Here is a 21,400-nt window from a genome sequence, read left to right as displayed (position 1 = left end):
ATGGCAAAAATAAAGTAATAATAATAGTTTGAGGTTTGATACTGATAGTCCTTTCGCACTGTTCTTTCTATGGATTGTTTTTGCTATTTGGGGTCTTCTATTATTGTATATGAATTTTTGGATTGCTTCTTCTATTTCATTCAAGAATGTTATTAGGATTTTGATGGGTATTGCATTGAAATTTAAATAGATTTTTAGTAGTATTGCCATTTTCATGTTAATCCTCCTAACCAGGAGCATGGGAGGTTTTGAAAAGGTCTTAAGCAGAGATGTTAGCAGAAAGAAGAAATCCATGCAACTAGAGGGCATTGAACTTAAGATCAGTGTTTTCCTTATTTATAACAAACCCTTGTATCTAGATGATATATAGTCTGAAGCCTTTACTGATACCACTTCCCAATTAAATTTTCCCATTCTGAATCTTGAGCAAAGGCAAATGTATTAAAAGACCAAAGTTCTGGGCATTTGTGGTTTGTTTTGTGTTTTTTATCTAATTATTTTATTTTATTTTTTTTGCCAGTCCTGGGGTTTGAACTCAGGGACTGGGCACCATCCCTGAGCTGCTTTTGCTCAAGGCTAGTGGTCTAACATTTGAGCCACAGCATCACTTCTGGCTTTCCTATGTATATGGTGCTGAGGAAATGATCCTAGGGCTTCATGAATGCTAGTTAAGTACTCTACCACTGAGCCACATTCCCAGGCCCTGAGCATTTGTAGAGTAGCTAAAATCTGTTTGAAGAGAGATTCTAGATGAAATGATAGAAATAATAAACTTATATTCAGTGAAGCAGGGATTCATATTCAAGCACTGTTAGCTTATACCTTCTGAAAATTTAATTTCTGAACATAAGTTTCTTCATTAAAAATGGAACTAGTCTTAGATTCCTCAGGTGCTTTTTTAGAGAAATAAATAAGATTTTAATTTTACATGGATGAGTCAGACAGGAACTGGTATTGCTCTTAAAGTAAATACTCAGTAACTATGTACTCAGTAACACGTTGCTTAATGAAAACTTTGGTAGGAAAGTCATTTTTTAGGAAATGTCTCCAGCACATAGAAAAATATAAAAGCAATGTGACTGGCTTCATTTCAGTTGAATTATAGAATGCCAGAGTGAAGAAAAGAAATAGGACAAAGCTAAAAGTAAGTGGACAGAACCACTGTTACAACATCCAGAACACCTTTTCTTTTTGTCAGTCCTGGGGTGTAAACTCTGGTTCTGGCACTGTCCTTATGCTTTCTCAAGGTTAGCTCTCTACCATTTGAGCCACATTACCACTTTCGACTTTTTCTGTGTATGTGGTTCTGAGGAATAAAACCCAGGGCTTCATATATGCCAAGCAAGCCCTCTAACAGTAAGCCATACACCCGCCAACTTTTTCTAATGCCTTTGAAGAGGAGATAAGGATGTGTCCATTCCCAACATCTGTATCCAGTGGACAACTGAATGGAGCTGGCTTCTCTAGAAGTTAGCTAGGCATTATATCCACCAGATACACTGATACTCTTTCTCATGTTTTGGTCCCCATTTCCCTCCCACCACCCCCACCTCATCTTGTTCTCCCCCCTTCCCTATCTGATTTCAAATAACCAAATACACATATATTCAATACATCAGATAACAAGGTGAAATGCTGTAACAATATGAGATAATTACAATAAAAATATATGGAAAGAAAAAGAAATAGGATCCACAAGAGAGGGTTACATATGCTAGGAATCAGAAGAGGAAAAAGAGATGGGTTTTGGCTAAGGGGCAAAAACAGGAAAGTCAGAGCCCATCTCAGCAGAAATCAGTTGATGGTAAGAACAGTAAACATTAAAGAACCCAAACATGGAAAAATAAAAGTTAACATGTTCTAAAAAAAAAAGTTAGCTAGGCAGCAGTGTGAAACAAACATTAAACTCCCCTACTACCTGAAGATCTAAGGCTTGATCTGATGGATGAATTTCCTAAATTTCTCCCTGAATGACTGAACAATTTCTAGGAAAACCCCATTCAGAGTTCAATAACCTCAGGTGATTCTTGCTAATCTATGACTATCTGCTCAGAACTCAATTTCAGCAAATATAGCAATGAGTTATTCAAGTTAACTTCCCCGGAAAGCAAACACATCAGCCCTTAGACAATAACTGAAACCTAGGGTAGGTTTTCCACACCATTTAAAAGTCATTTTAAAGTATATAATTTCTGTCCTATGGCCAGCCTACAGGGAGAAATTTGTGGTACGTAGTATATAAAGAGTGAAATTCTCTCAGAGTAACTACTCTGGGATTTAAGGCAATTCATTTAGCCTATCTGAATTTTCTTATTCCTTGCTCTGATTTCTTTATAGCACATACATTCATCTGCTTGTTTTAAAAATGACAGTGGCGTTCAATTTAAAATAGACCAAGTATCAAATATGCTGCAGGCATGTATTGGAACTTTAAAAATAGAAGTTCAAATGGGCTAATACTCGGGAAGCCATTGCCATTTCTCCTTTCACTCCATGTTCTTTGACCATCACATATCCCCTTAATTTCTAGATCTATATTTGTCACTGGGAAAGAGGTATCTCTCTATTCCATCCTATACAAGGATCACAGTAAAATAAAATGATTTATTCTGATTTAAAGATGCAATTCTGTTACAGATTTGACAATCATGGTTATTATTCTAATAGGGTTACCATGAAAGCAAATTTTTTTCATATATTTTTATTGTAATTAATAGAAGGGTTACATTATATTTGCCAGATAGAAGGTGCATTAATTCACATTCATTGATACCCTTTCTCATGTCTTGGTCCCCATTTCCCTCCCCCCCCATGCCCACCCCTCATCTTGTTTTCCCCCTTCCCTATCCAATTTCAAATAACCAAATAAAAATATATCCAATATATCAGATAACAAAGTGAGATACTGTAACAATATGAGATAACCAAGGGACAGCAAAAGAGATGAGAGATAACATAGTACATTAAGGACAACAATCAGTCATTATATGGCTTTTGTTTCTATATCCTAGAGGTCCTTTCATTTAGCATCATACTATATGGCCTGATGTATCTAGGTTTTGCTCTATTGCAAATCTCTGCTAGGAGAGCCCAAGGTTTCTACTGAGTATGACAAATGAGGGAAACCATTGAGCCTATGTTCCTTTGAGTCTGGCTTACTTCACTTAATATGATTTTTTCTAAGTCATGAAAGCAAATTTTTAACCAATGGAACATGTCCACATTTCAAGCCTGTAGTGGAAACTTTTCTGTGTGTGCAATGACAGATATTTGAAAATTTCCCCTGTTCTATTCTTCTCCAAATTAAATCCTATTAAATCCTATTCTCCAAGTTAAATTCCATTATTCTCCAACCTAAATATAAATTTCCCTGGCCCAATAATCATAACTATTTTTTCTTGGTGATAACAATTCTTAGAATTGTTCTAAGAAGTAATTTTGGAAGAAAGGAAATAGCAAAATTGTGGAGTATAGACGTTTGTGGAGCCTCTTATCTTCCTGGGTCCCCTTCAAAGACTAAGTGCAGGCCATGACAGATGAAAGACAAAGTCTTCTGATAAGATTTTGGACATGCTAGTTCCCCATGTGAGTCTATAAATGAAGGAGGTCTGTATTGTGATGAGTTACTAAGCTTGAAAATCACTTACAGGTCATCCACCTGGCTGCAGGGCTCCCAGGCCCATAAGAAGGAGGGTGTAGGCAGGCCACTTGCGGTACAATGAAGAATGTTCTCACTGCCCAGGAACACTGGTTGAATGTTCTTTAAATCTGTCTCCTTCTCATAGATCTTTGGTTTTTCTAGAAAAGAGGAGATTAGCATTATAGACATGAGCATCCCACATCAAGGCAGATATTTTACCTGTTCTTTCAAAGAATAATTCATGCTGGGTGCTGATGGCTCACACCTGTAATCCTAGCTACTCAGAAGGCTGAGATCTGAGGATCGCAGTTCAAAGCCAGCCTGGGCACGAAAGTCCATGAGACTCATATCACCAATGAATCACCAGATAACTGGAAGTGGTGCTGTGGCTCAAAGGGTAGGGCGGTAGCCTTGAGCTGAAGAGCTCAGGGACAGTACCCAGGCCCAGAGCTCAAGCCCTATGACCACCCAAAAAAGAATCATACATTAACAGGTTTAGCATATGCTGAGCTGTTGGGAAGTAATGGAAATACACGTGGTATAATCTTCAATGTAAATGATATTTTAGACTGCCCTAGGAGGTTTGTACAAATTCTCTGCCCTACTCACTTCTTCCTATTCTAATAATATGGGAAGTCTTTTGTTGTTGTTGTTGTGGTGTTGGTGGTGGTGGTGATTGTCATGATGGTAGTGTTGTGTGTGTGTGTGTGTGTGTGTGTGGTGGTATATGCTTGAACTCAGGGCATGGACATTTTCCCTGAGCTTTTCGACTTGAGGCTAGCACTTTATCACTTGAGCCACAGCTCCTCTTCCACCTTTTTTGATAGTTAATTGGACATGAGAAGCTCATGTACTTTTCTGCTCAGGCTGGCTTTGAACCATGATCCTCAGTTCTCAACCTGCTAAGTAGGTAGGACTACAGGTGTGAGCTACCGGTGCCCAGCAGAAATTTTCTTCCTATATCCCAATCACAGTCTACTATGATGTACTGCCTCACTTCAGAACAAGGAAAGAATGTTGCTAGTTGCCCAAGGACTGTTATCTAATATCCTTTTCCATTTTAAGTTGTTTGTCTTGGGTATTTTGTCACAGTAATGAAAAGCTGGCTCAGCAGTGGGAATCTAAAGTGTATGTACTGAGACAAGATAACTTAAAGAAAACAAGGCCTGGTGAAAGGAACTCAGAAATACGGCATTTAGAAACATAGAAGAGAGACAACAGGATGCATTCCTTCCTGAGGGATGTATTCTTCACCCCAAGAATTAACACTTGTCTCCCAGGATACATGCCTTCCTGAGAAAAACGCTTCCCCAAACTTAAGTAGCCTCTTGTCCAAAGTGTAGATAGCAGGGCACCTTCCTTATCTCAAGGATAAAGATGTGTTTTAGAGATGGATGCATTCTTACCTGGAATAAATAACCCCAAGCATCCAGAAATACAGAAAGTAACATCAGGAGTAGTATAGCAAAGGCAAAACACCTACCTTTGCATAACTTTGAAATCAGACCCCCTGCCTTTATATAATCCTTATAGCCAAAGAGCTTTGTCCATCTCCCAATGAGAGCACCCCCATCCTGTTTGAGTATGCCCCTATCTGTCTGTTTGTCTGCTTCCCTGCTGGTTCACTTACAAAATAAAGTTCCACCACCAAGTTTTCTTACCATTATAACGTGTCCAGAAATAGTTATTCTTCCATCCAACTTAAGGGCTCTAAGAGAAGAGTTCCTACCTTTAAAGGAAATTTCACTAACACCTGTGTCTCATGACCTACATCTATGCTGGACAGCTACAAATGGTACCAAATGACTTTGTGGTCCCAACCTGTGGCCCTGGCTACCACCGGAGTAGATAGGACACTGGATGGAGCAGAGATGGGTCCCAATTTTAACAAAGCCCCCAAATTTACCAGAATTATAATAAATATGTGGATTAGGTTCTGTTTTCCACTAGTATGATCACCTGGCTTCTGTCCTCATTCCATCTATTGGCATGGAGGACGTCATATAGCATATGGGATCCTTCAACAAATACAGCCAATAAGCCTTCAGTGATACTGCGAATGGAATCTCTTTGTTAAATTCATAGGTAAAAATGATGACACAAGCTGTCCCTCCAAACAGGATGGCTTTAGACATCCTTACTGCAGCCCAAGGAATCTGAATGTTATTTATCTATTCCAGACAACTCAACAAAAAATGTCTCCTTAATGCTTCAGGACATACAAGCTCAGATTAATGCTATGTCTGACTCTGCTCTTAGTTTTAACAAACTCCTCACTTCATGGTTCTCTGGAGCTACTTGGTGGAAGAAATTGTTTATCCTTGTGGTATTAGTATGTGGGGAAATATTGCTCTGCTGCCCTTTGTATTACTTCTGTGGCTTATTATTTCCTAATTTGTCATCTGGCTTCCTTTCCAGATGACAACTGACCCTGGCAATCAAACAAATGACCTTTCCACATCATCTCTCAATAAGACAGGGCATGACTTCAGGTCCCTGACTAGGCAGAGCCAATGCCCTGACTCAGCTGAAGCAGTTATGGAAGACTGATCTTCATCTATCCCTTAAGATTAAGGGAACAGGGAGGGTAATGGGGAGGAAAACATGAGAAGGGGTATCCATGTGTGAGAAGTAATGCACCTACTATCTGGCAAATGTGACCGCAACCTCTCTATACAGTACAATAAAAAATAGATTTAAAAAATTTAAAAAAAATTAAGGGGACAAAGTCATTTTAAGGGAAAATGAAGCAGGATAACCTAGGGAACATGAAGCATGGTAAATAGCTACCAGGAACTCAAAGACCCAAGCTTAAAGCTTAACCATCTACTTCCCTTAAGCCATTTTAGAGGAAACAAATCAGATAGACTAGTGGAAAATGAGGCCTGGTGATGGCAAATCAGAAATACAGTATTTAGAAAACAATTGCCATCTTTCCTTCAAAGAGAGATGCATTCCTTTTTAAGGGATGCATTTCTCATCCTGTCTTACAGGATGTATGCCTTCCTGAGAAAATTGCTTTTCCAAAACTGAAGCAATCTCCTACCTAAAATGGAGATAACAGCATCTTCCTTATCTCAAGGATAAGGATCTGTTTTATGGCAGGATACATTCTTACCTGGAAAGAGTGACCAAACATCCACAAACTCAGAAAGTAACACCAGGAATGTTTAAAGATAAAAACAACTATATTTGAATAACTTTGAAGTCAGACATCTGTGTTATACTTGTTGTGAAATATTTTTAATTCTACTCCTACTTACACTCCAGTAAGTGCAACAGAAATCTACAAGGACAAATAAATTCCAAGGTTCCAAATGACAAGATCTGTGGATTTCAAAACATTTTTTCAGACTACAGTTTTAATAAAAGCAAGGCTGAAAATTAAATTCCGTACTCCAACCTGGGCACAAGTTCATTTTTCAACTTACATGCTGAACTTAATTACAAAATACATTATATTTTCCACTTTCCGTAACAACATTTATTATTTAGATTTAGCCTTAAGAAAACTAACAAGAGACACATTGTGAGACCACAGCCTTAGCACTTTCCTGCATTTCTATGAATTTAAAGTAAAATTTCAGATGTATGGCTGAAAAGAGTGGTAGCTTGTATAGAAAGACAAAAACAGGGAACAGTAAATAGACATTTAGAGATAGGAGAAATTCAGATGTATTAAACTTTATGTTGATGTTTATATTTTATATTTATCATTAAGTATTTTACAAGGAGGTTTCAATTCATATTTCAGATTTATAAAGCAAACAAAAGACTAACACAGAACACTAAGAAAACTACAGTAGGGAAGGTGGAAAATCGCAAAAGAAAAAAGGAAACCTTCTATGGGATATTCTGTGGTACACAAGCTAAATGTCTGATAAAATCATGTTTAATATAATAGTTCTACCTTGGTATCAATGGCTGACACCAGTAATCCTAGCTACTCTGAAGACTAAAATCTAAGTATCTTAGTTCCCAGGCAGCTGGTATAAGAATGTCCATGAGACTATTATCTCCAAGTAATCACCCCAAAAAACAGAAGTGGGGATGTGGCTTGAGTGGTACTAGTCTTGAGTGAAAAAGCGTAGACAGCATTCATGACCCAAATTTATGCCACACAGTACTGGCATAAAAAAAGGAGAAACTAAGCCAGGCTCAGTGGCTCATGCCTATAATCCAGCCTGGGCACTAAAGATGGTAAGACTCTTATCTCCAATTAATCTCTAGAAAACTGGAAATCGAGCTGAGACTCAAGGGGTAGGACAGTAGCCTTAAGCTGAAGAGCTCAGGAACAGCACCCAGGCCCAGTGTTCAAGTCCCATGATCGACAAAAAAAAATTAAAAAGGAGAAACTAGGGCTAGGAATGTGGTTTCACGGTAGAGTGCTTGCCTAGCATGCATGAAGCCTTGGGTTGGATTCCTGAGTACCACATACACGGAAAATACTGGAAGTGATCCTGTGGCTCGGGAGATTACTAGCCTTGAGTGGAAGAAGCTCAGGGACAATGCCTAAGCCCTGAGTTCAATATCAAGATCACACACCTGCAGATTTGTCATTTCTTTAGCCACCAACGTAAGTATGAAAGGCAAGTGTAGGCTGAAGTAAAAGGAGGAAACAAAGCAGCATCAGCACATACTGTAGGGAAATGAGGAAAGAGATCACTGCTGGAGATCAACATATCTGCCATGAATGGGGACTCTTTTGGTTCTGATAAGCTCTGAATTGAATTTATTTAATAAAGTTAACAGTGATAATAAAAATGTCAAAACACTGGTGAAATCTTGAGCCACAAAAGAGTCTCATTACAGAGAGAAAAGTCAGACTCAGAAATTCTGGTCACTTACCACATCAACTTGACAGTATCACCTAGGATCCCTAAATTATGTGTCCTATGTAGTAATGCTCAAGAATTTTTGCAAAAGACAGAGATGAAAGAGAAAGATGAGATCTTTCTTCGTGTGGTGTCATTTTTATGACAGCACTGGAATGTACCATGATATGCATTTTAATAATGATCAAATTGAGGATGATAAGAGCAAAGAGATTTGCCTATGGTCAACTGCCAGTAAGGACTTGAGACAGAGTATTCAAAGTTAACAAATGTTTCTAAGCCAATGCTGCATTCTCTGTGTTTCCACGTGATTGCTAGCATGGTAAGTGATAATCCTTAAATAAATGACATGCTGGCAGAGATAACAAAAATCACTGAATGTTTATCCTGGTGTCCAGACTGGAATGTAAAAGACCATAGCAATTATTGTAGTAATGTTGAGGCTGAGGGTAGTAAATACTGGAGCTCCTTAACTTCAGATTGTTTATAAAAGGCCTAGCACTGTCCTTGAGCTTTTGTGCTCAAGGACAGTGCTCTATTACTTGGAAGCCACAGCACCATTTCTCCTTTTTCTTTCTTTCTTTGGTAGTTCATTGGAGATAAGAGTCTCATGGATTTCCTTGCCTGGGCTGGCTTTGAACCATGATCCTCAGATCTCAGCCTCCTGTGTAGTTAGAATTACAGGTGTGAGCCACTGACATCTGGCCAATGGCTCTCTTAACCATACTCCTGTGCATACTTTTAACAGTTTCAATGCATCTCCTGATGGTATTTTCGTAAGTATATATAATATACCTCAATTGTATTCACTCCTTCACCCTCTCTTTTCCCCATACTTAATGCTAATGACTCACCCTAAAGAATCATCTTTTCTAAGTTATGCCATATGATAAATTTGTTTTCAGGATTTCACATGTGAATGAGAACATGTTTATATGAGTTTGGCTGCATTACTTTCAAGGGAAACTACCAGGAATAACACTAAATAAGCAATGAACGACAGTGTGATCCTCTCCTTCAAGTTCCATTCAATGTTAAAAAAAATAGGGTGGATGAGGCACTCAGAAGGAATTTAGGCTTTTTTTTTCAAGAAGAGGAGACCAATTATATCTCTACCATGTGAAAAGAGAGACAATTAACTCATCAGAATTATAAGTGCCTTCAGCATAAAAGGCTAGGCAGCAAACTCTAGGTAATTAAAATATACTTCCAAAACTCCTGTTTTACCAGCTGCCAATAGCTTGTGTCTGGCTGTAATCCTAACTATTCAGGAGGTTGAATTATGAGGATCATTGTTCAAAAGCAGCCCAGGCAAGAAAGACTGTGAGACTCTCATCTCCAATTAAACAAAGAAGCTGCAATTGAAGATATAGCTCAAATGGTAAGCAAAAAAGCTGAGGAATAGTGCCCAGGTTTTAAGTTCAAGCCCCACAAAGGAAAAAAAAAAGCTATTTCTCTTTTTTTATGACTAAGATAGATAGCTCCGATCAGAATTCTGCTTCACATCTCTTTTCAAATAATGCAAAGAAAGAAACCCAGAACTGCTGTAAAGATTTGAAATCTCCCCGACTTACCATTAACAATTAGTTGTATGGTAAGATTTTTGTAGAGGCCATGTTTGGTGTTACTCAGAGCAAAAGTGTAGTTCCCGGCATGATCCATGTTCACATCCAGGATTGTGAATCTGTATTGAAGAGGGTCATATTGGAAGGTATGATTTTTTAGCAGTGGCTTTCCATCTTTGAACCTATGAGGTATGGGGAAGGAATGATTAATATATGATGCTCTCCCCTAGAACATGTAACCTTTTAACCCAAGAACATTTCATTTAAGCTTCTTTGTTATCATCAAAGTAAAGCAGTAGAATCTTTTACATGAAATTGCCTGGCAGAAGCCTCTCAGTACAGCCACACTGAAAACAAAATATATGATGTCCCTCTTCTTTTCCTCAATGTTCAAAACTTTGGAAAGTACCTCTTTCTCTTTCTCCTTCTCTCTCATTCACAGTCTATCTCCTTCCTTTCCTTCTTCCCTCCCTCCCTCCCTCCCCCTTTCACATCCTAACTTTCCATCCATTTTACCCTATAAAATCAGACTTTTCTCCATGCCAGTCTTTTGAAATCTCTTCTTTAATGTTTACCAATGCCTCCTTAATTATCAAAACTACTCTTAGCTTTCGTGACCATCAGATCTACGGTATTTGATATTAGATACCAATTCCTCCTCTCTTAGATTGTGTGACACTGTTCTAAGTGTTATTTCTCATTTCACTGACATTCCCCCCCTCCATTTATGTTTTTTAGGCAAACACTTAAAAAGAAACATGGCAGACATATGAGATACAAAAGCATGGAGATTTGGACAGGTACTTGCAGGCACTGCTAGGAAGGCTAAACTAAAGAGTTGTACTTCTTAGCAGTCAATAGTTACACCATAAAATACGTGTAACCCTGAAAGTCCAAATATGTAACTATAACTCTGGATCATGCCTTTGAACTCTGATCAATTTGCCTGGGTATGTTCATTCACTCCCACCACAAGATGACTCTCCAGGTCATAGTCCCAGTATCTCACTTTGGACTCTATTTCCAAATGTTCATGAACATCTCTTAGTGAGCTCATCGTGAGGTTCTTTTCTCATTCATCCCACACTAGTTTTTTTGAACCCAATGATGCAAGATTGTCAATACAATGATTATTCTTACATTTCACCAAATTTCAAATGAAAAAATATGTCAGATCATAGGGAATAAATTCATACATCTGACTGGATCTTAAATCCTGAGAATGCTCTGTCACTCATGTTTGACCAGTCCATTCTTCCTTATATTCCCATTATGTCCAACTTGCTCATGCCACTGTAGGTATCTGAAGAGCTACTATAATAAATTTCAACAACAGCAGCATTCTATCCAGTCTTTCTCTGTTCCCATCCCACACACATAAGACCATATTCATCTTTCTAAAGCTCAGCTTCAAATCAGTTATTCCACATTGCTGAACTTTTTAGCTGAAGGCAAGACTGACTTTTGAATCTGAAGCCTCACGCTTGCAACCACCTGAACCATACATCCAGCCCTTATTTTTGCTTCAGTTATTTTCAAACAAGGTTTGAGATTCTGCTCTAGCTCACCTAGCTCTCAAACCTTCTATTTACATTTTCAGAACAGCTAGGATGACAGGTACATGCTACTGTGTTTAGGTTTTTAATGGTTGACATGAAGTCTTGTGAACTTTTTCTCTGGCTGGCCTTAGAACTACAATTTTTTATCTTTTCTCCTTGAATAGCTAGGATTGGAGGCATGAGGCACCATGCCTAGCTCTCCAGAACTTTTGAGAGTGTTCTATTCCCTACTGAAATAAGCAATAAAGATTAATGCAATAATATCATTTTATTAATCCTCAGGAAAAAAATTACAGATAAAGAAACTGAACTTAAGGATTTAAGCAAAGTTTTGGGTTACTTCAGGAATCAAATTAAAACCCCTATCTATCTATTTTAAAATGTTATCACTTCTTACCCAAGTGCTCAAGGACTTCTAGTGGTCTAGGAAAGACCATCTTTAAGAGTCCTTCCAAATCTAAGACTGATAATGCCTTTCTTTAATGAACTTGGCTATTTTTCTATATTCATTTATCTATAGTCGTTTCAGAGAGGAAAACTCATTTTTTTTCTCAAACATAGTAATGATGAAGGGAAGAAAGATAAAACTGAAAGAAACCTTGAGAAAACAAAAATAAAGAATTATTTTCTGAGAGTGTAGGTGTACTGAGGGTAGGGTTAGGATTACAACTTATTTGTGAGCATTCCTGTCCAACACAGGGTCTCTGCTATGAGGGTGTCAATAAAGAAAAGGTTGTAAAGGTGAAAATTAACAGACTCAGGAGCAGAGAATTCCAGAAAAATGGCTCACTTACCAGGTGATATTGGGTTGAGGAAAAGCATCCACCCTAACTCCTATTTTAAACATTCTTTGTCCAGCTGTAACCTCATAAATGCGGCTTCTCTTGTAGCTCACATTGAGGAAAGGTTTCTCTGAAATCAGAACAGGAATGGAGTCAGAGCAAGAAGTTAAAACTAATTTTGGCCTAAGTAAAGAGTCATGTGTCATTTTTGCCAATTTTCTGTATGCTAAATTTAGGACAAGTCACTTCATATCTGTAGGCTTTATTTTTATTATGTGTAATATGATGTTTGAGAATATCCACTGCTTATTTTGCTGATATTATTGTGACTATAAACTGAATACTGGAGAGAAGTATCCTTCAGTTTGACCTAATGATCTTGTATAATTTTTTTTTGCATGTGTCAGTCCTGAGACTTGAACTCAGCGACTAAACACAGTCCCTAAACTTCTTTTCCTTGAGGGTAGTGCTCTATCACTTGAACCATAGCTCCATTTCTGGCTTTTTAATAGTTTATTGGAGATAAGAGTCTCACAGACTTTCCTGTCCAAGCTGGCTTTGAACTTCAATCCTTACATCTCAGCCTCCTGAGTAGCTACAATTATAGGCATGAGCTACCAGCATGTTGTCCTTTTTTTTTTTTTTTTTTGGTTTGGGGGCTTGAACTAGGCCTTGGTGCTGTCCTTGCCAAGCCCCACTTCCCATTTTCTAGAGGTTAATTGGAGATAAGAGTCTCAGGTTCTTTTGTGCCTGGGCTGGCTTTGAACCCAGATCTCAGCCTCCTGAGTAGCTAGGGTTACAGGCGTGAGCCACCACGCCCAGCTTTATTCTTATACAGACATATATACTGCCGGGGCCAGCCGGCAGCAAACCAGGGTTCGCAGATTGGGGTTCCTGAAATAGGGGGCAAGGACTAGGAAAAAATAGAAGAGAGACAGACACACCGGGTCCCGGATGTCTGCAGCCCAAGTAAAGACTGCCTTGTTTATTCTCAACTCCAGCTTATCTCCCTTCTTGAAACCAGGGAACTTCCAACTGTTACATTCATATGGTAAATCTCAGGTAATTTAAACAGAATAAGGCCATAAAACAATAAGACAATAAAGCCATGGTCTGATGCAAATCAAGGTACAATTTGATTCTACTCTGGCTCCCAACAATATACATTACACATACTCAAATACAAGTAATAATAGCCATATTCATGCTAGCACTCTTTTAGAGATAGTATTTAGGGGAATACATAATACATATACAACTGCAAAAACTCATTTCAAGTATGCATAAAAGCCCTATTCTATTGAGCCTGAGAGATGAAACTCAACTGTCCAGTATGTTTTTAACATTCATAAAGCCTTCAAATCAATTCTTAGCAACCATGTACTTCCAAATCTCAAGGATTTTTAAAATTTTAATTGACAAAAGCAACTGTTAGCTAGTAGCTGTGTGGCTTATGCCTGTGAGCCAAGTTACTCAGGAGGTTGAGATCTAAGAATTGCAGTTCAAAGCCATCGTGGGCAAGAAAGTCTATGAGACTCATCTCAAATTACACACCAGAAAACTCAGAAATGGTGGTGTGGCCAAAGTGGTAGAGTTCTAGCCTTGAACGGAAGAGTTCAGAGAAAGTACCCAGGCCCTGAGTTCAAGTCCCGTGACTGGCCAGGAGAAAAAAGCTATTTTCTTCTTCAATGAACTTTTCAGAAAAGGTGGCACTATTTGCATATTAGGCATGACAATTCTTTGCTGAGCAATATTGCTTTACATTTTGCAACATGTTTATAATACGTTATTGCAGTGATACAAGTCTTTTTCACAAAGTAAATGAACCCCTCATATATTCCCAATGCATTCAACTGCAGTTGAAAATCACACAATTAGACTAATCAAATTATTTTATTCCTTGCCAGGTGATTATTTAAATACAAACAAGTGTTATATTTCTGGTCAATAAAGAATGAGGAGAAGTTCACTAGGGAACTTCTGGAAAAATTTGCTCAGTGTTTAAAAATGAACAAAAGTGGTAAGAATTCCAGTTTAGCCTGGCATCAGTGGTTCATGCCTGTGATCCTAGCTATTCAGGAGGCTGAGATCTGAGGATCACCGTTCAATGCCAGCCTGGGCTCTAAAGTGCATGAGGCTCTTATCTCCAATTAACCACCAGAAAACCGGAAGTGGCACTGTGGCTCAAGGGGTAGGGTGGTAGCCTTGAGCTGAAGAGCTCAAGGTAGCCTGGAAACCAGACCCAGAGGTCAAGCCCCACAACTGACAGAAATATATATATTATATGTACACACACACACACACACACACACACACACACACACACACACATACATATATATATATATATATATATATATATATATATATATATATATAACCCAGCCGGAGTTTGGCCTTATGGTAGAGTGCTTGCCTAGCATGCACAAGGCTCCAGTTTGATTCCTGGGTATCTCATACATAGAAAAAGGCAGAAGTAGTGCTCTGGCTCAAGTGGTAGAGCTGTAGCATTGAGAAAGCCCAAGGAAAGTGCTCAGGCCCTGAGTTCAAGCCAGGATTGGTAAAAAAATCAAAATAAAAGATTGAGAGGATGTACAGAAACAAACACAGACATATATGAGTCAGAGTCAAAAAGAAGGGGCCGGGAGTTTGGCCTAGTGGTAGAGTGCTTGCCTAGCATGCATGAAGACCCGGGTTCAATTCCTCAGTCCCACATATATAGAAAAAAGCCAGAAGTGGTGCTGAGGCTCAAGTGGTAGAGCTCTAGCCTTGAGAAAGTCCAAGGACAGTGCTCAGGCCCTGAGCTCAAGCCCAGGACTGGTGAAAAAAAAAAAGAAAACAATTAGGAAGCCAGATTGCTTGTGTGTTTTTAAATGTTTATGTATGGATTGATATTAGTATTTTTTTAAATTTCACTATAAAAGTGATGCATAGAGGAGTTACAATTACATGTCAGGTATTGACTACATTTCTTTTGGAACAATGTCACCACACCTTCCCTCATTCTCTCTCTGTTTTTTCCCTCCTAATCTCCACACCCATGATATTAGTATTTGTAAATGAAGATTTTTGGTTCTTCGTTGTGGTGCTGAGGATTGAACCAAAAGCTTTGCAAATGCTGAACTCATGGTATATAATAAAGATAAACCTCCAGGATTAGTAGCTGAGTGCTTTCATACATACTTCAACTGAGTTTTTGCATTTGTGTGTATATTCATTAATATAGTCTATAAAATTGTGCCAAGATGAGTTATGGTTATTATTGTATGCATTGGAGCATCTATGTGTATGTGATTTACAAATTTCTTTACAAAAAAAGACTAATATGAGGGGCTGGAAGTGCTTGTCTAGCATGCACAAAGACCTAGGTTCGATTCCTCAGTACCACATACATAGAAAAAAGCCAGAATTGGTGCTGTGGCTCAAGTGGTAGAGAAACCCAAGAACAGTGCTCAGGCCCTGAGTCCAAGCCCAGGACTGTCAAAAGAAAAGAAAAGACTGAAATGAACACAAAGTAATTAGATCAAATGAAGTATACCTAGTTCTCTAAAATACTAATGAGCTGCATCACCTTAACTCTCTGAAATATACAACTGTCGCTGGCCAAAATTAGAAAAACTTGAGAGCTACATCATAATGTCTCCCAGCATGCAATCCCTATGTCAGGGTAAAAGCGAAAATAGGATTCAACACTGAAACACTGAGTACCAAGTAGTAGGAAGCATAATCCTGAGAGATAAACATAGGAGTGCCTGAGTGATTAAGTATGAAAAGGGGGGAAGAAAAGTAAGCGATTCAGGTAGATTAACACAGCAGATGACTCAGAAAAAAATAAAGAATGAAAAATTCCGTACTGTATACAGTGATGGTGATGTTGGCTTGTAGGGCAGTGTTGTTTTCTTCTTTGCAAACGTACAAACCCTTGTCTTCCATGGTTACACTCCATATGGTCAAATTACTGTAGCTTTTATACACATCGGAATGTTGGTTCAAGTTCCTTTTAACTTCACAACACCTTGGGGTTTTCTTAGACTGGGGGAGGGGGTGAAATGAGAGAATAGAAATTCAGTGAGATCACTGAAAAGTTCTACATGACTATCATATTACAAGGCTCAAAAAAAAGAAGCCCAGCCAGGCACAGTGGTTCACAACTTTAATCCTAGCTACTCAGGAGGCTGAGATCTGAGGACCAAGGTTCGAAGCCAGCCTAGACACCAAAGGACCTGAGACTCTTACCGCCAATTAACCTCTAGAAAACGGAAAGTGGGGCTTGACTGAAGGGTAGGGTGGTAGCCTTGAGCTGAAGTGCTCAGGGACAGTGCCCAGGTCCAGTCCAAGCCCCATGACCCACCAAAAAAAGAAGAAGAAGCCCAAAAGTTCCCTAGGGTAGCTAGTATTGAGATAGATGAGAGGGAAAATGATGAAGGGGTCACATTGTTCAAGGTGCCATGTACTCATAAATTAACATGTTGAAATAAAATATTTTTGTGTGACTAATTAAATATGTGTGTGTGTGTGTGTGTGTGTGTGTGATGGGGCTTAAACTCTGGGCCTGAGTGTTTGTCTTTGAGCTCTTCAGCTCAAGGCTACCACTCTACCACTTGAGCCACAGTGCCATTTCCTGTTTTCCAGTCATTAATTGGAGATAGGAGTCTCACGCACTTTCATGCCTAGGCTGAGCCACCGGTACTAACTTAATGAAAGATACTTATAAAAAGGAAAACAAAACTAAAGCCAAAATAGTTATCCTGTTTAAAGGAAGCACGATAAATAAATATGAGGAAGTGAATCTATAGCTGCATTTTTAATAAACCACATATGTAGCTAATGAACTAATATAATACCAAGGAAAATGCCAGTTCTCTATAAGACATGCTTCCTGAAATGCTGCTGCCGTTTTTAGCATTGTTGATCTGCTAGCACGTAGGCTGGTTCTTGACCTAGACTAGGAATGGAATGGAAAGGCAGGGAGCCAAGGATATAGGGAGACTTTGTGAAGACTTTGAGCAAAGACAGTGTCCTTACATCTTTCCGGTTGAATACCCAATCCAGTTTGATCCGTCCATTGTATGTGGTTTCAGCAACACATTGCAGGAAAAGGGTATCTCCTATAAGAAGTCTCTGTTGGTTGTATCTGATAGAGATATTTTCTTTCTTGATTTCTGAAAAATAGCAGATGCCATGAGGGAAAATGTAAATAAAACAAATGACAAAATTCTTAATCACAAAATACTCTTTTATGTGACATATATTTATCTTAACTATGAGGTGATTTCTGATAGGCTTTTATGTACATTGAAAATGCCTTTCAGGTTCTCTTTCTTTTCTTGCTTATTTGTGTTTATTTTTTATAGATCCTGGAGCGTGAACTCAGAGTCTAGATGTTGTCCCTGAGCTTTTCTGTTCAAGTCTAGCAATCAACCACTTAAGTCACAGTTCCACTTTCAACTTTTTGATGTTTAACTGGAAATAAAAGTCTCAAGGAGGGGCCCGGGAGCATGGCCTAGTGGTAGCATGCTCACCTAGCATGCATGAAGCCATGGGTTTGAGTCCCTGGTACCACATACACAGAAAAGACCAGAAGTGGCGCTGACTCAAGTGGCAGTGTGCTAGCCTTGAGCAAAAAGCATCCAAGGACAGTACCCAGGCCCTGAGTTCAAGCCACAGGACTGACAAAAAAAAGTCTCAAGAGGCTAGGCACCTATGTCTTCACACCTGAAGGCAGAGGTTTGAGAAGAAATGTGGTCTGATGCCAGCCCAGGCAGGAAAATCTGTGAGACTTTATCTCCAACTAAATTTTATAGAAAAATCTGGAAGTAACACTGGGGCTCAAGTGGTAGAGTGCTAGTCGTGAGGAAAAGGAGCCCAGGAACAATGCCCAGGTCCAGAGTTCAAGCCTTAGGTTAAGCAAAAAGAAGTCTCAAGGAGTTTCTGCCCAAGCTGGCTTCAAATTATGATCTTCAGATCTCAGCCTCCTGAGGAGATAGCATTACAGGGATGAGTATAGATCTATCTATCTATCTATCTTCTATCTATCGATCTATCATCTATCTAGAACTACTTACTAGATTTGAAGTTTGTCCTGTTACTTCCTCTTGATGAGGAAGACAATTCAGTGAGTTCCCAAATAGAAGCATTAAATTGTAAGTATTATCTACTTTTTCACAAGATGTTTTATCTACTTTTGTCCAAGCCTATCAGCAAATATTTCTGGATGTAAAAACACTTCTGGATTTAGAGAAAGAACTTAAAATACAAGACTGCAGCACAGCTAGGCACTGGTGGCTTACACCTGTAATCCTAGCTACTCAGGAGTCTGAGATCTGAAGATCGCTGTTCAAAGCCAGCTGGGCACTAAAGTACGTGAGACTCTTATCTCTAATTAACCACCAGAAAATTGGAAGTGGTGCTGTCGCACAAATGGTAGAGTAGTAGCCTTGAGCTGAAGAGCTCATGGACAATACCCAGGCCCAGAGTTCATGCCCCATGACTGACCAAAAAAGTGGTATCAGGTACTAAAACGGTAATAGAACGTCACATTTTTCTGGGGGTTTATTTATGTTTTCTTTTTATTAATGGCTTGTGATGGATGTCTGTAATATTCTTTAGATGACTGCAGAACCTAGGAAAGCTATTGCTACAATGGATGTATAACATGTTGCTATTATTGGTGTATGTGTGTATGTGTAATCTAAACTTAAAAAAAATTGTATCTATGCTGTGAACGTCAGAAAAAGTATCCTAGCTTACCATGTTGAGTTGGCATTAATCTAGAAATGTTAAACTTAATTTTTTCCCATTTCTACAGGGAAAAATGCACTGTATGAAATATATAAGGTCTTAATTACAAGGGTTTGATTGTAGAAACTAATTATTCTTTAAATAATGAAAAAGGCTGGGTTGTATTACCATCTCTCATGGAGTAATCTTGAATCAAGTCTCCCCATTTTTAAACATCAGCCAACGTCAGCAAAGAATGCATCCTGAGTGTCCATTTGAGCTCCTTTGTCTTGATGGCATAAAATCAGATTAATAAGTTTCAGGCTGTTTGGAGTAAGAGATTTTGCTACCTGTCATCAATGTGTAGTGCTTCCTAAATTTTTCTTTTTGATTCTGACTCATATATGTCTATGTTTGTTTGTGTACATCCTCTCAAGCTTTTTTTTTGCCATTCCTGGAGCTTGAACTCAGGGCCTGAGCACTGTCCTTGGGCTTTCTCAAGGCTAGTACTCTACCAATTGAGTGATAGCACCACTTTCTGCTTTTTCTTCTGTGTATGTGGTACTGGGCAATCAAACCCAGGGCTTTGTGCATGCTAGGTGAGCACTCTTTTAATAGGCCGTGCTCCTGGCCCTCCTCTCAATCTTGTTTGTACATTTTCTTTTTAAAAAATTTTCTCACCTTCATTTTAATTTTCTCTACAATCTCTTCTGGAGACCAAAAGCTTCACTAGCTTTCCATAAGATTTATTATCCTTTTCCAAAACCACTTTACTCTCCCTGAGATTTAAGACTTTGGAAAGATACAGAAAGATCTCAGCCAGATACTTTGATGCAGGTGTCCTAAGTGGCTGTACTGCTGGCTTCAGTTGTCAAATCTGTTTTTCAAAACAGTATTTTGTTTGGACAAAGTTTGGCATGGATAGTTATCAAAATAGAACCTTCAAGATTGGTTACCACAAGACCTAGGGGAAGAAGTTGTCTGTTTGGTTCCTTGCTCCAATTTTTACTTTTCTTCATTTCACCAGCTTTCTTAGTCTTCTTGACACCATAAAGAGACTGAGAAGAGTCCCAAATGCATAGTACCACCCCAAGCTGCCTCAGCTCACAACTGGGCCACAACATATTTTGCCTCAAGAGGCCCCACAGAGTCAGAAAAGCTTGGAGTGATTCTGAAGTATTTTTAATTCCCTTCCCCTTCGTGTGACAGAAAATATAAGTACAAAACAAAACCAGAGGGACCTATGTTTCAGAAAACAATAAGTAAAATCTTAAAAGTATACCAAGAATCACAGAGGTAAGTAGCAAAAGTCATCTTTCCACTTCTTCAGGCTTTCTTAGTGAGAAAGATTCTATAATCCCTAGGAAAATTTGTCTCCAGTTTTAGATCCACTCCATTGGAAGATTTTTTTTCCTATTGATCTAAAAGCCACCGTGCTTTTCTGTGGCTCTGCCACATTTCTTTATTCTCTCAAAGGAAGGAGTCTTCCTCGAGTGAATGACATTACTACAAGGGCAACAGTAACATAAAACTTCAAGGCATTTATTACTTAGCCTAAATGTGCAGCATTATTTTATGGTTATGCAGGGATAACCCCATAAAGTATGGCTATTTTTTGCTAGACCTCTCACTGGCAAAGACAAACACAAATTTAAGTTGAAAGGATGGGAAAAGATTTTCCAAGCAAATGTATCCTGAAAGCAAATTGGAATAGCTATATATGTACAATAGAGTGAATACTTCAAGCCAAAACCAGAAGAGACAAAGGACATAACTATACAATGACAAAGGGAACAATCCATCAGGAGGACATTACAATTGTAAATACACGTGCACCAAACATCAGTATATGCAATTTCATGAAGCACACACTTATGAACATAAAACCTGAGACTCCAACAAAATAATCGTGAGTGACTTTAATATCTGACTCACATCAATAAGTTACCCAGACAAAAAACTCCACAGGGTAAATTCAAAATTAAATAACACTATAGGTCGAATGCATGTAACAGACATCTATAGAATTACAGCTGCCAAATAATATCATACTCAGAAACATATTTCTTGAAAAGAGATCATAATATAATACATACAATCTTATTAAATTAAAATCCTACAGACCACAATGAAACAAAACTGCAAATCAAGGGAAAATATTCAAACATATGGAGACTAAACAACTTACTTTTGGATGATCATTTGACTACTGATAAAAAGGGAAGATTTTTAAAAAATTCGTATAAGCTGGGCACTTGTAGCTCACACCTGTTATACTAGCCACTCAGGATGCTAAAAT

The 21,400-nt window shown here is 38.5% G+C and overlaps 1 protein-coding gene across 1 annotated transcript in view; it reads right to left on the bottom strand.

The window, feature by feature from the left end:
• LOC150041006 (vascular endothelial growth factor receptor kdr-like) overlaps positions 1–21,400 on the bottom strand; it is a 145,152-nt gene that overhangs the window by 64,405 nt on the left and 59,347 nt on the right. Inside the window, exons 6-10 of the mRNA XM_090327270.1 lie at positions 17,407–17,543; positions 16,236–16,413; positions 12,394–12,511; positions 10,050–10,222; positions 3,648–3,798 (exon numbers count right to left, since the gene is read on the bottom strand). Of these exons, the coding sequence (XP_090183396.1) occupies positions 3,648–3,798; positions 10,050–10,222; positions 12,394–12,511; positions 16,236–16,413; positions 17,407–17,543 (757 nt within the window). The remainder of the gene's footprint in view (positions 1–3,647; positions 3,799–10,049; positions 10,223–12,393; positions 12,512–16,235; positions 16,414–17,406; positions 17,544–21,400) is intronic.

This window comes from Megascapheus bottae, chromosome X (assembly GCF_031878675.1).
Source record: "Megascapheus bottae isolate mThoBot1 chromosome X, mThoBot2.hap1, whole genome shotgun sequence".
Taxonomy (NCBI): Eukaryota; Metazoa; Chordata; class Mammalia; order Rodentia; family Geomyidae; genus Megascapheus; species Megascapheus bottae.
The sequence above is the reverse complement of the archived record's forward strand: the minus strand, read 5'-3'. Positions and strand labels throughout refer to the sequence as shown.